This window comes from Callospermophilus lateralis, chromosome 8 (genome assembly GCF_048772815.1).
Source record: "Callospermophilus lateralis isolate mCalLat2 chromosome 8, mCalLat2.hap1, whole genome shotgun sequence".
Classification (NCBI taxonomy): Eukaryota; Metazoa; Chordata; class Mammalia; order Rodentia; family Sciuridae; genus Callospermophilus; species Callospermophilus lateralis.
Genome location: NC_135312.1, coordinates 27,707,480 through 27,725,293, shown reverse-complemented (window position 1 = coordinate 27,725,293; position 17,814 = coordinate 27,707,480). Strand labels below are relative to the sequence as shown.

General features: G+C 36.1%; 1 protein-coding gene across 2 annotated transcripts in view; it reads left to right on the top strand.

Annotated features, from left to right (window-relative positions):
- Positions 1-17,814, top strand: part of Arap2 (ArfGAP with RhoGAP domain, ankyrin repeat and PH domain 2) — a 167,253-nt gene that overhangs the window by 65,439 nt on the left and 84,000 nt on the right. For both annotated transcript variants that reach the window (XM_076864252.2, XM_076864251.2), the window contains exons 13-15: positions 2,777-2,951; positions 3,401-3,535; positions 16,971-17,115. In XM_076864252.2, coding sequence (XP_076720367.1) covers positions 2,777-2,951; positions 3,401-3,535; positions 16,971-17,115 — 455 coding nt within the window. The remainder of the gene's footprint in view (positions 1-2,776; positions 2,952-3,400; positions 3,536-16,970; positions 17,116-17,814) is intronic.

The window sequence follows — 17,814 nt, the reverse complement described above, 5'->3', positions numbered from 1 at the left end:
CTCGCATGTGCTAGGTGAGCGCTCTACTGCTGAGCCACAGTCCCCATCACTCCGCTTTTTATTTCCAACTCTGATTTGCTCAGTGCCATTGATTTGGAGTCTTGTTTGCTGTGGCCTAGGGATTCTGTATCCTTTCATGCTGATTTCATGCTACTCCTTTGGTCTTTTGGTGAAGATATTAAGGCAGAGGGTTTTCTTAAGTAGCTCCCACCTCTTCTTGTTCTAAATTGCTGCTTCATCTCTTGTGTGTTAGGAGACTTTTCTGTGTGTAGGAATTTACAGGATATACCTTTATATACCTGTTTTCATAAATGTTCAGATGATCATTCCATGGTATTCACTTCTCTACTGTTTTTAATGGTAATGCTTGTTGGGTAAGGATCTTAGGGGTAAGTATCATATGCTATACATTTAAAAAATAAAGACCATTGTCCGCATATAAAAGGTTAGCTATACAATTGACTTATGCTATTATTCTATTGATTCAATATTCCTAAAGCAAGTTGTTTTTTGTGTATCTTTGGTATTAGTAAAGTGAGTTCACTAGCTAATTTTAAAGTAAGAGCTCATAAAGAATGAAAGATTTTCCCGGGGTGATGCTATGCACCACCACCCTGCATACCACTCAGGAGTCTAAAGCAGAAGGATAGCAAGGTTGAGACCAACCTTAGCAATTTGGTGAGGCCCTAAGGACTTAGTGAGACCTTTTCTCAATATAAACATTAAGAAAGGGCTGCGGGGTGGGTGGTGGAATAAAAGGTCTGGGGAGTGCTGGAGTTGTGGCCTAACACATGTGAGGCACTGGGTTCGATCCTGAACACCACATAGAAAATGAACAAATAAAATAAAGGGATTATGTCCATTTATAACTAAAAATGTTTAAAAAGGGGCGGGGGGTGGGTGCTGGGAGTACAGCTCAGTGGTTAAATGACCCTGAGTTCAATCCCTGGTACAAAAAAAAAAAAAAAAAAAGCCAGTAATGAAAGATTCAACATGGATTCCTAAGGTGGGCCCAAACCTAGGAGATTGGACAAGAGGTTTGGAACTGAATAGTTAGATGTAGGTTTTTATGAATATTTGATATTGCTTTGCATAGTGTCTTCATGGGTGCTAATTAGACTATTGCAATAACTGAACATTACACCGTACATTCATGGAATAATAAGGTATCATAAACCTAGTATTGTATTTAATCTAATTCTGTATGCCAGAGTTCTACAACATAAAGTGTAAATTGTGAGTTTTGTAAGGTAATTGGTGAGTTTGGAGAACAAAGCCATCCCTTATCCCCATTCTTTTCTCTACTTAAATGGTAATATGAATCTTGTCAATGGTAGTTGACATCCTCAAGTGAATGTCACACTATCACACTAAGCAGTTGCCATGAATTAACACACTAGTATTCTGAGTGAGGGCTAGCAACTGTATTCCTCTTAAATATTTTTAGGGAAGTTTACCTATTGGAACTTACCTCTACAATGGATTCTTAATGAGTGTCATTTTAGTGTCAGTGAATAATTTTAAAACAATTACTTTATTGGTTATTTATTGTGCACTTGCAAATTGGTGAGTACTCTGGTGCTGGGGATATGTTTGTGTCAACAAATAGATGTGCTGCTTTTATTTATGGGAATGGCAGTCAAATAGAGGAGAGTTCCCATCAACAGCTAGATTCTAATAAATACACAATAAATACACAGTGTGCTCTGAAAGGAAAGACTGGCAGGAAGAGAGGAAATGTGACTAAGTGGGGGGGGGCATAGAGGCTGTCAGAGGAGAAGGGGTGATAGCCATTGTTTCTTTCCTGTGCCTTTTTGCAGGTAAGAAGAAGGTAAGACCCAGAGAGACAGGACTTACTCAAGGACACCTAGCAAATTAGTACAAAATTGAGTGTGAGAGTGCAGGCTTTCTGATCTTAAGGGGAGGGGAGTTCTAGTGGTCAACTAGACCAGGTTTGAAAAGATAAGTACTTTTTGAATAGTCATCCCTTTGGGCCAGCAACTGTGAATGTGTCTAGAACTTCTTTTCTGTGCACCTACCCTTCTCATGGAGCAGCCGCTGCAACATTGTTCTGAGCTCACATCATGGAGGGCAGATCCACAAGAGATCCCTCCAGATGAGCCCATCAGGGAGGAGATGAAGCTGTGGTTTGAAGCTGCATATTCAGGTGGAATCAGGGTGCCACAGTATGAATATTTGACTGCATGTTTAACATGCACCAATAATGTTTTATTGCCTCTTGGTTACTGTTTACTGTTTTTCCTCCTCCTATCCCTTGCCCTCCCACAAAAAGATACTGAATTTGCTTTGCCCTTATCTTTCAAATTCCCAAAGCATAATAATAATTTAAATATTCTACAGCTTCTAATTAGGCTAGGAAAAATATATTAATAACATCCATATGGTGGAACATTTAGTGGCTACTTCATGATTATATTTGAAAGGTTTTGAATTTTCTTATTGTCAACCACAATAGAATAGGTAGGCATAAAAATGTCTTCCAAAGCAGCTATGATGGATGGGAAGATTTGGAAGGAGAAAATCACAGCAACAAAGGAGCGAACTGAGATGCAGAGGTCTTAGGTTGTAATTTAAATCCATACAAAGCAGGCATTTTGTGCCTATTGCCTAATTCAGAGCTTAGTTATTATTAGCTGCTTCAGGGAACACTGAATAAAAACTTCATCGCATAAATGAATAGTGAGACTTTCATTCATTGTAATAAGTAGCATCATATTTACTTCCCTTAAAAGGTATATTTTCTTTTCATGGCTAGGCTCTGTGTGCTGCTGTGGTGAAACCAGATGTGCTGGAAACGATGGCTTTACTGTTCAGTGGAGCTGATGTCATGTGTGCGACTGGAGACCCCGTACATAGCACCCCCTATCTCCTGGCCAAGAAGGCTGGGCAGAGTCTGCAAATGGAATTTCTCTATCATAACAAATTCTCAGGTTTGTCCCTTACCCTAAATTAACCCACTTTCTTCTGATGCATTCCTTAAAGGATGAAAGCACAAATCTGTTTATTTCTCAACTTAAAAAATAAAAAAATCAGAAGGAAAAAAAATGTAATTACCAAAATATTCTGTTATACCATTTCAAGAAAAAGTTGAGGAAATGTATTTTTTTTCTTTAATCTCATAAATGTGAGATGAAAATAGTTAATCCCACATAATCATTTTCACCAAAATTAAATCCGATTTTTCATATATGAATAACAAGTATGACTTAAGTGCTTATTTGCAAGTTTTATGCAAAGTAAAATAAATTGCTCTGCATTTATTCAGGGGTAAATTTGAAGTCATTTTTCTTCTAGCTCAAAACTCATCTAAATATTCATAAACAAAGGGAAGTTGTTTGCATTTTGGGTTTCCAAGGTATTGTTTCTTTAATTTTTCTAGATTTCCCTCAACATGACATTCATTCCGAGGGTGGGTTAAATCAAGATGCCACCCAGTCCGTGTTTCTCTGTGACTTCTTGTATCAGGCTCCTGCTGCTGCTTCTAAAGTCTCTTCAGAGAAAAAACTGCTTGAAGGTATCTTTTCTGCTCCTCTTAGATTTTGTTACTGGATAAAACTTTATTCCATTATCAAAACAATTAGGTTTAAATTTTGATTTTTTTCCCCTTAAGATGTTAGATTTCATCTTACAGTAGAGATATTCTTAAGGATTTATAAATGCTTCTAGGCACAGATATTATTTCATGTATTGCAACAGGGACTTACCACTGGTTTGGAATGCAGAGTGAATTCTCAACAGAATTCACTGGTTTCTACCTCATGAGCCATCGAAATCTGTTTCTGATACTCAAACCTTGCCCTTAGGGATCCCCAATTGGTGAGGTAATATAGATAACTTGCCAGTTCTTCCTATGTGTTTGCATTTTTCATTATGGTTTGAATCTCCCTTATCTGAAATACTTGGGACCAAAAGTGTTTTGGATTAGATTCCAGACATTTTTGGATTTTGGAATAGATCATATCTGTAATGAAATATCTGGGCATGGGCTCTAAGTCTAAACTCCAAGCCTGAAGGTAGTTTTATACAATTTATTCGATAATTTTGAGCATGGAACAAAGTTTCATGGAATGGAATTTTCTACTTGAAACATCATCTCATGCTCAAAAGGTTTTGGACTTTGGATCTTCAGGATAGGCATGCTCAGGTTGGCATATATTCAGTCAGAGTACTGACTGACAGGAGTAGTTAAATTTGTTGTGATTAAAAATATGAGAACGTTTAAGTAAAATAAAACCTAAGCATAGTTTCCAAGAAATTATTGGAATCAATTTGATTTAAAATCGTATTCTCAGTTTGGGGAATTTGATGAACAGAGTCACTGGGCATTTGTTCCTTTACCCAACAACTCCTTGTGTCAGGCTTATGCTAGATATTGTGAATATAAAGATGACTAAGACACTGGCCTCATGCAGATGCTACATACATTGGAACTAATTTGAGAAATAGAGTCATAAAAATATAACAACTGTCTTCCTGGAACAAAGAAAGTGCAAGAAGATTAGGCTAAATAGGCCGATTGAAGGTGGGCTTTGATTGGTTCGGCAGCCTAACCATCCCGAGATGGTGCAGTTCAGCTGTTACTCAATTCAAGGAACAACAGGATGAGAAACTCACTTTACAGTGTTAATCCTAATACTTGTGCATTTGAAGTTACTACTGCAGTATAAATTCTTTATTGGTTAAGTATTACCTTTTGGAAATACTTGGGACCAGAAGTGTTTTAGATTTCAGATTTCAGACTTTCTCAGACTTGGGAATATTTGCATTGACTTTCCTGGTTAAGCATCCTTAATCCTAATCTTCACAGTCAGAAATGCTCCAGAATTCTAAACTTTTTGAATGTTGTGTTAAGTACCCAAAATGTTTCAGATTTTGGAACACTTTTGCATTTCTGATTTTCTACTTTAGGTATGCTTAATTTTATTAAAAAAAAATTGGAAGTCATATCCAAAGCAGATTCTGTTAGGATTATCTGTACTCAGATTTTCCTAAAGACAGTACTTGTCCTATGTGAGCATGCATGGTATATAAGGCACTGTTGTAGGCACTGTGTATTCATTACAGGTCATCCTCATAGAAAGTCTGGGAGATGGTTGATGTTATGCCAGTCTTCACATGAAAAACCAAGGAGCTCAGCATGAAGCAGAATTTTACACCTGAGTGTGTCATAATTATTATTGTAACATTTTAGCCTTAATCACACACAGTGTGACAGCTACGGGGTAGTCAGATGGAAGAGCATTTTTATCATTTGAATTTAGATGTTTTTGATTCTTTCAGCAATTGATTTTTTTATTGTTTTCCTTTACTCAGCCCAATTGATAATACGTGACAAATTTTACAGAGCCTTTAAAAATCTTCTATTGTTCCTGTCAGTATTTCATCATTAAGTAGTCCAGAACCACCCAGAAAGGTTAAAAGTACTTGGATAACCTATAGACTTGACTATAACAATTGTTAAAAGAATTGAATAGGGTGAATAATATACTTGTCAATAAATTCACATTTCCAGAATGTTTCTTCTAAGTACCAGGGGATTTTAGACTCATTCTTCAAATCACTTTATTTATATAAAGATCAAAGAGGGGATTTGAAATACAGTATTTTTTTCTTAAAGCTTTGTAACCTATCATAAGCATATAGTATATGCATTATACATGCCAAAGTATATTTATAAGCTTATCAGTTTGTTTTAATATTTTCTTGAAACTTTTTAAATTGACTTGAGTACTACATTTATGTTTTAAACAGTTGTAACTAAACTTTCCTTTCATCTTTTATAAATTAACGATTGACTTTTTTTGTTAAAGTTTATTTTTAAAAAATGGGAAAGGTATATTCTCTGTACAGTTGGCCCTCGGTATCTCTGGGGAATTTGTTCCAGGACCTTCATGAATGCTAGGACTGTTCAAACCCCATATATAAAGAAGCAGAGTATTTGTATGTAACTTATTTACCTCTTCCCACATATTTTAAATCATCTCTAGATTATTTACAATATCTAATACATGGAAGTGGTATGTAAATAAATATTTTATAGTTTAGGGAATAACGGCAAGGAAAATAGTCTGTACATGTTCAGTAAAGATACAATGATCTTTTTAAATATTTTTGGTCCATAGTTTGTTGAATAAGTGGATTTTTCAAACACATATATGGATGGCAGACTATATGTGTAATTTAGTTAGAGATATTTTCCTATTTGGAACATTTTTTCTAAATGTAATATGAAAATAAGCTCTTGTATTTTAGCTATGTAACAGGTCAGAAGTGGGTTTACTTGAAAGTAATTTCCTGTCAAGGTATTCTTTGATTCTCTTCTTCAATCCAATTTATCAGCCAGTTCTATATTTTCAAACTCAAAATAGAACCTCCATTGACATCACTGAAGCTCATCACCATCCTGTCCTGCCTACACTACAGTGCCCTCCATTGTGTCTCCCTCTGTCTGCCCTAGCTTTCTTCCAAACCTTTCCTTGAGAAGCAGATTAGTATCACCCACAATGGACATTGGATCCCGTAATTCAATTGCTCAAGGACATTGATCAGTTTTCCCATGTCAGACTGTGACCTTGTTCCTTGCTGTGACCTGGAAGACCTTGTCGTTCCCATTTTCTCCATCTTCTGGCATGCATCTCTGTGCTCCCACGCCTGGCCATGCTCCTTTCCTTTCTGTTTCTGTCTGCTGCATCCATTCCTGCCCCAGCTGCATCTTTACCATTTTCATTTGTTCTGCAAAAACACCACTTCCCCCATGTGGCTCCTCGCCTTTCAAGGATCAACTCATTGCCACCTATGTAGTAAGGTCCCTTGTCACCCCCCTGAAGTGTCCTTCCATTGCCAGCCCTTGTCTTTCATGGGTGACACACATTTCCTCCATGGCTCTTATCACAGGAAGATAATCCTGTCTTCAGCATTCTATGGTGAAACCTTGGCGAGGCATTGGTGTTTTCTGGCTTGCTCAGAATTAGCGATCTTCTAAAACAAGGCTGACACATAGGAATAGCCATGTGATAAATATTTGTTGAATGAATGACCATTTCTTTAGCAAATCACTAGCTGTGTAAAAGGGCAAGTCATATGTTAATATTTTGTTTTCGATAGTACCTGTGGTTTCACAGGGGTATTTCAGTTACCTGAAGACTACTATGGTCCAACAATGTTGAATAGAAAAATCCCAGAAAGAAACACTACATGTTTTCAATTTTTATTTTAGCATATCATTGTAATGGCTCTATTTTATTACTAGTCATTATTAATTTCTTACAGTACTATTTTATAACTTTGACTTTATCATAGTATGTATTTGTAGAAAAAGACATATACATAGACTTCAGTGCTAGCTGCAGTTTCAGGCAGCCACTGAGAGTCTTGGATTGTATCTCCACTTCCCATGGATAAGGGGCAACAGCTGAATAAAAAGATACACATTTGGTTCAGAAAGATCTTAAAAGTGAAGAAGAAAAAGTTGAATTATCAAGAAATATGAGAGTTTTGAATTTGTTTTTTTTTTGCCTCTCAAGATTCTGCAGTGGTATCACTGCTATTGAACACCATCTTTATGGAAAAAATGAGTTATTTGGAAAGATTTAGAGATTAAAATGTGGTTGTCACCCTTGCCTCTGAAAGGCAAGCACCTGGACGACGCCACTCCATCAATACTTGTCAAAACAGCCGTAAAGCAAAATGATTAGAAATGAAGACAAAAGTCTGGAATAAAACGCATGCGGTCCTTCGGGAACTACCGAGGCTTCAGATTGTCAGTTCAGGTTTGCAGGATTTGAAGTTCTTGCTCCTGGGTATGAAGACAAATCTGTATTTCTTCCTTCTTTGTTTGGTGTTCATGAAAAGAAAGATTGATAGCTCTTGTTAAACTGACGTACAAAGCTGAATAACAGAATCCTGGATTTGTTTTCCATGTTTTTCCTCTCAACCATGTATTCCCCCCTACCTTGGTAACTTGCCTTGACTTGTTTACAAATTGCTTACTTTTAAAAACAAAATGGTTGGCGTTTCTACAAATACAAATAATTTTCATACCATGTGGGAAACATTGAATACAGGATCCTGCATCCAGAATGACCTTAATGAAGTGCAAAATGGTTGCTGCGGCTGCTGCTTCTTTGCCTAACCCTCCTTGTTCCTTGGCTTCTCATCTTTCTTAAGTCCTTACGTTTTTCATCATCACCATGCCATCTCCTTCTGCAGTTTGGACTTCCTACAGGTCATTCAGTTAGTACTGAACATATATTCTGTCTCATGTTCCTCCTCATTCCTCCCTTCTTCTTCCCCCAAAATGGATCGAATGTGAAGATGTGATTTCTAGCAGGTAAAGCACTCTGTACTTAAGGAATCTTATGTGGGGCACTTCTTGTTGCCATGGTCAGGTTCTAACCCATGAGATAATTATTGACAAGTTCTTAATCTAAATTTTTTTTTGTGTGTATTTACAGTATTAATAAGGTTTATTTTATGAACAAATGAATACACACGTATTTTCATTTGAAATAATAATACAATAGTATTCTTATTTTAGTCAACATTGGTTAGTAAAGTTCAGTATGAAATGTAGATTCTGCTATTCTCAGCCACTATAATTACAAACAGTTCCTCAAGTAGGGAATATAAAGATTTTTTAAAAATTGTGATAAAAAAAATAAAGTGATCAGTGTGGTTTAACAGAAACTGTATTTTAGCCTGTTTATATATAATTTTATAGATTAACATTGAGGAGTTTTGAAGATATTTTATTCTATGAACAGCGTAGGCCATATAGTTTAAAAATGATTTTCTAAGACCAAAACGTATTTATTTAAATGAAAAGGATTCCTATTGTGTGTTTTTAATTTTAGTGGATTCTGCATACCAACATTTTAGGAAATTTTTCATTAGGAAACAACTTCATAGTTTTGTAAAATAATAATTTTGCCCTACTTACCTTAGATTTATTGTGCACATCTGTATTAGAAGGCATGGCTTCTTCCCTACCTTACTACATTTTTAAAATGGACATGTATGGTTCAAACCATATAACAGGCACAGGGAGGCATCTGGGGCAGTGGTTAAGAGTTTAGCTTCCAGGAATCAGCTGCTTGGGTTCTACCTTGGCTCTGAAGCTAAGTATTCGTGTGACCCTGGGAAAGCAGATTAACTCTTTTAGGTGCCTGTGGAAAGGGTAATAGTAATAGGAGGGACTTAATAGAGTTGTTTTGCAGCTGCAGTGTGTCAGTGTGTGCTGAATGAGTAGAACAGTGTGGGGCATGTGGATGTGTTGGGGATGATGATAATACGAGAAGGAGCAAGGAAGTCCTACATGTAAACAGCTGCTTCTGGCTTCCAGTGGTCTTCAGTTTAGATGTATTGTTCTTTGGGCTACAGTTGACAGCCTTGGTGCCTGACTAGAACATGTATCATATTGTCATAGTAAAACTTAAATGGGTAGCCTCTGGATTCCTTTATCTGTATTTGGGTAAATCCCACATTAATGTTTTTCATTCATTTCTAATGTAGATATCACCATTGAATGGAAATAATGATCAACACCTCTGACCTGTCCACCCACTTCACTTACACCTCTTCACAACACCTGTCCACCCACCTTCACTTACACCTCAACCTCTAGATGTTTAACAGCTGAGTCCTGAGAGTTACTTATGCTGTGCCCTCCATTTTATTTTGGTGGTGGTCTTTTTGCAACTGATTATCTTCAAGCTCTGCAGCAAAAGGGTTTTCTGCAGGGTATTGACATTGCTCAAAGTCAAGAGTGCCTGTCAAAAAATTGGCCTAAGCAGACCAGTATCATCTAACATAATTTTGCCAAGGATTTTCATTGCTTCTGAAATCAATAGGAATGTCAAGATTTCCTGTTATAGCTCTGTTATTCTAAGTCCTCAAAGATAATACCTGTGCCTGTCTTGTCTGACCTGAGGCCCATTTCACTTATAAAAATAAAGCTAATAAATGGTTATTGAAATGGATGTCACAGGACTAAATCTCCTCATGCCCACATTTCTAACTTAAAATGACTTTACACCTTTTAAAAAGAGATCTGTCATTTGTTTCCCATTAGAATTTACATAATTAGGTTCTGCATTCACATTTATTTTATGCATCATTCGTTTGGCACTATTTGTTTAAGACCTTTGAATGGCTCCCACTTGTCTACTGAGAGAGCCACAAGCTCCCGAACACCTGTCATGGAAGGCTCTCCGGGCCTGGCCTCGCTGTGAACCTGCAGCCTGCAGTCCCTTTTCTGTTTCCTATCTTCATGTGTAATCTCTTTCTCTGGCCAAATAGAGTTTCAGCTCCTTCCCCTTTCTGTGACTTTCTTCACAGAATATCTTTTTTTTTTTTTTTTCCCTAGTTTAGAAACATGCAGTCTTCGTTCCTAAAGGACTATTCCAAAGGCTGTTTTTCTGTTTTGTTTTGTTTTCAGTGAAGTTAGTGCTTGTCACTTTAGTCTGAGGTAGGCTTCCTCCTTGAATGTTGTCACCCCATAAAGGGACCACTTGATTGTTGTTATTCTCAGCCCCTTCCTTCTTCCGTGGGATTGCAGACTGCCAGTGAGGACATGAGCTGGAATTCCTCATCTGAGCCAGTGATTGTGTTGAATTTTGTGCACTTTTTTGTTTTGTGGTTTTTATGAAAATTTATTCTACTCATCAGAGCGTCTTGTTTTAAAATTGTTTCATAACCTCCTTTGATTAGTACATTGGTTTTTGCTTTTTGTACATTTTAGAAATAAACAATGATTATTCATTTTAAAAGTATTGCCTTTCAGGATCTTTTTCATAAAGTGGTACATATTGTGAATCAAGATTGGAGGGCCTTGGAATAATATATCCCCTTCCACCAGAAAGGGTTGGGCCTCTGTAGCTTTCTTTTCCAATAGCCATAAAGGATTTCTGTGTTCATTGTTTCTGCTAGTTAGGATTCTTCTTCTCATGTGAAGATTTTTTTCTTTTCAGAATATGGCAGTCATGCAGTTCTCAGGTTTCCACCTAGTGAGTATTTCTGCACTGTCTTGTTTTATTCTACTTCTCATCACCACTTCTGCCTAAGATGCTAATGATGTGATAAAAGGAAATTCAAGGAGGAATTTAACATATTTTTCTTTTAACTTTTTATGTTTACCTGTTCTGACCTCATTTGAGACTTCCAGAAAAGTTGCGATAATAGTACAAAGAATATCCATGTACTTTTAATTCAGATACTGAAATAGTAACATTTGACTTTTGCTTATCCTTATTGTTTCTGCCCATGTTGTGTATATGGATACACACATACATACACACATCTGCATTTGTATATATGTGTGTATATATTTCTCTCATGCTTTATCTGTGTATTTATTTTGAGAATCACTTACAATCTCTAATACCTTGGTGTGCATTTCTTACAAAAAAGGACATTTATAAATAATGCTCTAAAATAACCACAGTACATTGATCAAATTTGGGGAATTAGCTATAGTCTTTATTCATTGTATCTAATCTACAGACTTTCTTAGCCTTAATGTCTGTAGATGTCATGTATATTTTAAATCCAAAATTAACTGTTGCTTAACAATTTCATACTTGGCAGTAATTTACATTTTGAGAAACTGTGCAAGCTTTAGAGCCTAAAATAGGATGGCGAGGTGATAATTAAAAAATAATTCCTTTTATTTAGGGAAACTAAAAATTTCAAACAATTTTTACTTATTTGAAAATTTTAAGTTTAATATTTTACCTTACTGTACAAAGAATTATTTGGCAAACTATAGACTTCTAATTATATAGTTAAGAGCTATTAAAAAAAAAAACCAACCAGATTGAAACAAAACAGAATTGAAGTTTTATGTCAGTGTCTTTTAATAGGAAATATAAAATATAAGGGCTGATTTGGTATTTTTGTGGCTCAATTAGTAAGTTCCTTGTTTTAGTTTTTCAAAAGGGGAAATTAAAAGAAGTAATGGAGATTAGCAAATTTTGATAATAACAAATTGGCAAATTTGACAGCTTATAAAAAGTCATTCTCTCTTTTGGGTATTCATTGTTTTAAACTCTTCTGCATTTGTATTTTCAATGCCTAGGGTTCAGTCAGGAAACAAAGTAAATGCAAGGAGTAACATGAAAGTAATCTGGTGGGGGAGGGTGTACTTGGGATTGAACCCAGAGGCACTTAACCACATAGCCATATCCTCAGCCCTCTTTATTTTGAGATAGGGCCTCACTAAGTTGCTTAGGGCCGCAGTGAATTGCTGAGACTGGCTTTGAACTTGGGATCCTGCTGCCTCAGCCTCCAGAACCTCTGGGATGAAAGTCATGCAACTACCATGCCTGGCACAAGGTACTTTTGGAATACAATATAATGTAAAACCTTTTAGATACTTAAATAGCAAATTCACGCTTTATATTTGCATGTAATTTTCAAAATTCGGTACTGGTAAAACAAGCCTGATGTACTCATGTCCAAAATGGCCCCTCTTTCCCATCTTGCTGACTTACCTTAGTTGCTTGTGTAGAATGGAAGCGTTGCATCTTTTTAGAAACTAACCAAAATGTTACTTTGAGAATTAAACGAGATAAAGATACACAGCCTTTAGGAAATAGTGCTGACTACCATTGTCAAGTCAATTAAATCTACGAAATTATAACACATTGTTGTCCCTTTATTGTTTCTATGGTTGATAATAATGGTCTTTAGCCTAATCTCCATTTAATTCATCTTTTTTTTTCATGTGCATGGATCATTGTTTATTTTATTAGTGGCATCTGATCATGGTCATGTAAATGATAATTTAGTGAACTTTTTAAAATGTTATTCATTATAGTTAATGTAGTATACATTTAAGATAATGTCAATCCCTTAATTACATACTTTATGCATGGGCTTTATTATTATATATGATTCTTTCCCCTTTTCTGATATTTTTCTGCATCAACCCTGAACCATTTTTAAGTCTAGTGTGACAACTGTCTTCTACCTTTATGTATTCCCACTGTGATTTTAGAAGCCTTTTAAAATGCTGCCCCTCACCCTCCGCTCAGGATTGCTTGTTTATTTTGAAATTTTCTTCAATCTGAGCTTAATGGTAACATTATTGACCACTCTGCTTTGTCCATTTTCATAGCTTCTACTTCCAGATCTTTGAGATGGCTGAGAATTGTTAGGGAGGCCACAAAGTCTGAGGGTCTTTTTGTTTGCTTTTTTTTTTTTTTTTTCAAACCAAATCTCCATGTAATGCTCCACTTGGTGATTGTTAGGTCCAGTGTTTTATATCTGTTTTCATTTTACCAAGGCAATACCTGCACATCATTTTATGGAAAATGAATTTGTTCTTTTTCATTTTTAGACCTTTTCCATTGTTTTGATAAATTTTCTCTCATCTCTCTTCTTAGAAGTAATGGTAGTTAGATGTTGGACCTTTAAGAATTGATCACCTGATATTATCTTCTTTTTTTTGTCTCTTGTTTAAATTTTTGGGAAAGCCCTTTTTATAAGTTTTTTCTTATTTTAAAAATGTTTTGTGTGTTTTTAGTTATCAGGAATTATTTCTTTGTTATTGATTCTTTTCTTTGAATCATGCTGTTCTTGTGTAGATGAGGTTTCTTCCCTTAGCTATATGATATTAATCATTGTTTAAAAAATTATTTTTTCTGTATTTGGTTTGCCTTTCATGTTGGAAGCTTTCTTGAAAAAAATTTTTTCAATAATAATAACATTTATTGATTATGAAGTCATCACTATGCTGTGAACTTAACCATGAATTCACATATTCACTTTGTAATTACCTTCCCAGCCATATTAATTTACTATGGCTGATGTAACAATTTACCACAAACATGGTGATCTAAAACAGCAGAAATGTATTCTCTCAAAGTTCTGGAGTTGGAGGTTCAAAATCGATACCGCTGGGTTGAAATCAGCATATTGGCTTGGCTGCACTCCTTCAGGAGGTTCTAGGAGAGAATTCTTTCTGGAAGCTTTCTTTAAGTGGTTGGGTTCAGTTAGAAGACTCCACCATTCTCTTGATGAGAATGTTGATGTAGGAGTCTTGGATAATCCTGGTTCTAACAGTTTATATGTGAGGAGATAATTGGGGTCTCACTGTGTCTTTAGTGTGCAGGACTTCATGTAATCACTGTTTCCTGGCTTGCATCCTACTCTCCCTGCAAGCGGTCTTGGAGCCCCAGTTTAGACAGGTCTGGTTTCCCAGGGGAAGGACTCAAACTTCTCATGAACATTGCTGGTGGGTGCTTAGTTGCTTAGTACAGTAGAAAAAAAACGTGCCTAACTGCTCATGTTATAAACCTTACCTCAGCTCTTATCCTGCGCCTCCTGAGGATGACCCTTTCTAACCCTTTCTGGAACTTTGTAGAATATTACTTAGTTCTTGTTGACTTTTTGCATGTTTGAATGTATCATCTTTTGCCTCTTAGAAAGATTAGAGTCTCAGTGTCTCTTTCTCTCTCTCTCTCTCTCTCTCTCTCTCTCTCTTCCTATGAACTGTGGTCTCTGTGGTGCTCTCTCTTCTTTTGAGTTTATGCTTGTATACTTTTGGTGTCATTGTCTTGAGGTGGTGGGGGAGATAGAGATGCATACATAGATTTATCTTTCTATATTTGAAAGTAATTACATTTATAATCCTCTTGTTGGTTCTTTAACATATTTCTTATCTTTATACTTCTCTTTCAGTTTGCAGCCTCTTCTGAGCTATTGCCTTAACTAATAGCTTTACTTCCTTACTTATGAAAATAATAATTTTAACAAACTTCCCCTAGGCAAAGCAATATGGTAATTTTTGAGAATAGAAAACACAGTTCTTATTCTCAAGTTGCTTACAGCATTGTTGCATGAACAAATATATCTAAATTTCATTTTGTTCAAAAACTGCAGCCACATATGAAAGTAGCATTTTAAATTATTACATTAAATGAAAATTGTTGCATCATCGGAAAGTGCTACTAGCCACCTGAGCAGCCACATACCAGATTGCTCTCCTGTGTGCTTCACGTGCACTGCATCATTTAATAATCACAGTTGTCCTGTGAGTTGGATGCTTTTCACAAAATGGCGAAGTTCTTTTTTTGAGGGTTCCTAGTTAGTAACAGAGACCCACCTCTAGCCCAACTGTCCAAGGGTTCACATAGTACTAAGGATGCCACTGAAGATATGCCACTGAAGGGAGACAGATGGAAGGCTGGAGAAAAGTCTCAGCAGAGGTTGAGCCTAAGCCCATTTTTGAAGGAGAAATGGTTTATTTGGGTCACATGCTTTTAGTTTCTTCTACCTCAAGATCTAACTATGCTTTCCAGTTCTCTTTATTTCCTTCTGTTTATGAGAAATAAATGCTCATCCTTGGTTCAGCCAGGTAAACAACTTTTGATTGTCTTCATTTGTCTTACTGTATCATGCCTTTGTTTGGGCGTGTGATACCTTTTCCTTTATTATGTAGGTTATTGATCTGTTCTGATGCCACTCCTTTTTTTCCATGGAGGCTTCCATACACTGCAGCCTAGCTACTTCCACAGCACTCTCAGCATATTAGGCAATTTCCTCCCTATTCTTGAGACCAGCATTTTGTTTTAGTCAGCCCTTGTTCATTGGATTTCCTTGCTGGATATAATATTGCTATGCCTTCCTTTCTCTCCTCATCTATTTCATTGTTAGGGCGATTTCCTGTCTGTCCACTGTTCTTTATAATTTTAAGTTCCCTAAGATTTTATACTTTATTACTTTATATTTCCAACTACCACTTGTATGCTAAAGACTTACAGTTACCAAGTGCTTTCCTTAACCCGCAAGGTGCAAATACAAGGCTGCTCTGCCTGATAGGTACTTCAGCCTGGATTTTCATATTAGGCCTAGCTCCTTCAGTGTTTCTAAAAGGAAATACCCTTACTATGCACACTGTTTCTTTTTAAATACAAGTGGGCAATCACAATATTGCTTGTTCACAGCTAAAAATGATAACAGCCCTTGGTAAGTTCTCTGCATTTCCTGTATCCAGTCAGTATGTTTTATTTTCTCAAAGTCCATGTGTAGGCATTTCTCTCTTTACTCTCCTCTTTACCCCTATGACCATTGACCTCCTCTTGGCTCTCCCCTCACTTAAACTTCTGTCAGCTGTGTCCTGGGGTTTGGGGGTGTTGGAGTGCTTACCTAGCACGTGTGGTTCCATCCCCAGCACTTCAATGTCCAGACTGTCTCTTACCTCTGGCATCACTTTCTTAATCCAATGTTTCTGAGCAAGCAGAATGTGTTAAATTCAAATCTGATTATATTCCACTGCTAAAACCATTTAGTGGATCACCATATCTGCACAGTCAAGAATCAACAGACTTTTCTTAAAAGGGCCTGAGTGTAAGATTTAGGTTTTGTGGGCCAGACGGTCTCTGCCCCAAGTCAGCTCTGCCCTGGTGGTGGCAAAGTAGCTACAAACCCCCCATAAATGATTGTGCCTGTCTGTGTTCTAATGAAACGTGATTAACAAAAGTGGGTGATAGTCTGATCTGGCCTTCGTGCCACAGTGTGCTAACTCTGTACAAGATGAATTTTGAATCCTGTGAGCAAGACCATAAGGACACTGCAGTCTCTGACCCCTTCTTCCTTTGTGTATCTACCTAATCCATCACTTTCTGTGCCACTTTTCCTCCTTATCCTCTCCACAGACCTGACTTTGTGGTTTCACAGTTGATTTGCAGCAGCCACACCATGGATCTGCCAGCTTCTCTGGTTATCAATAGTCATTTTTGTCTGGTACATTCCTTGCTATTAGAGTGTACATTTTTTTTAAAGCAGAAAGTGTGACAGCTTTTTATTTCCTGCAGCCATATTGTGCTCTTACCTGAAAAAGGAAATTAATCTCTTTTTATTTGAATCCAGTCACGATTTAAAACCATGAATTAAAAAAAAAAAAACTATGGTATAGCTCAATTTATTTTTATTTTGTTTTACGTTATTAGAGACAAATAAAAAGTGGTGTGTTTTGGAAGGTGGCTTCTTGAGTTATTATGAAAATGATAAGTCTACCACACCTAATGGGACCATTAACATCAATGAAGTTATCTGCCTGGCTGTTCACAAAGAAGACTTCTATTTAAATACCGGGTAGGTCTACTATTAAACAGCTAGAAGAGAAGAGGTATTTATAGACAATTATCATGCCAGGTCATAAGGATTTTGTTACTTCTGTTCTTTGGTTGTTTTCTGTAACAGGATTTAAGGGTGTCTTAAAGCCTATCTTCTGTCTTAAAGTCCTTTAGAGAATCCCCTTAAAAGTAGTGAGTTAAAATATACTAGCTAGTATGAAAGACTAATATATTTGGAGGTAATCTTAAGTAAATTTATGACATTCCATTAATGATCATTGTGGTACTTCAACTTTTATGATTTATGCATTACTTTATATAGTGAACTAATGGCAATATTTATGTTATTACTTTAATGAGTATTATGGTTAAATATGAGAAAAAGGAATATTTGGTGATTATTTGCTTGCCTTAAACACAATACAAATTGCATTAAATGGCATATTCAAAGCTAACTAACTTTATTTAAGCTCTACTTTGGCATTTCAAGGTCTGACAAAGGTGTAGTTAAAGATTAACTACTATTTATGTGATATATTTGAGTCACATAATAGTTTAAGTGAATCTTTGAGGACTTTTAGAAATAGACTAAGTAAGATCTTTAATTTGAATGTTTCTGTTTTGTAATGTAATTACTGAGAATATTTAAATATTAAATCTAAATAAATGTTATAAGAGCATAATACCTTAATAATTTTTTATGAGAAAAACTTACAAA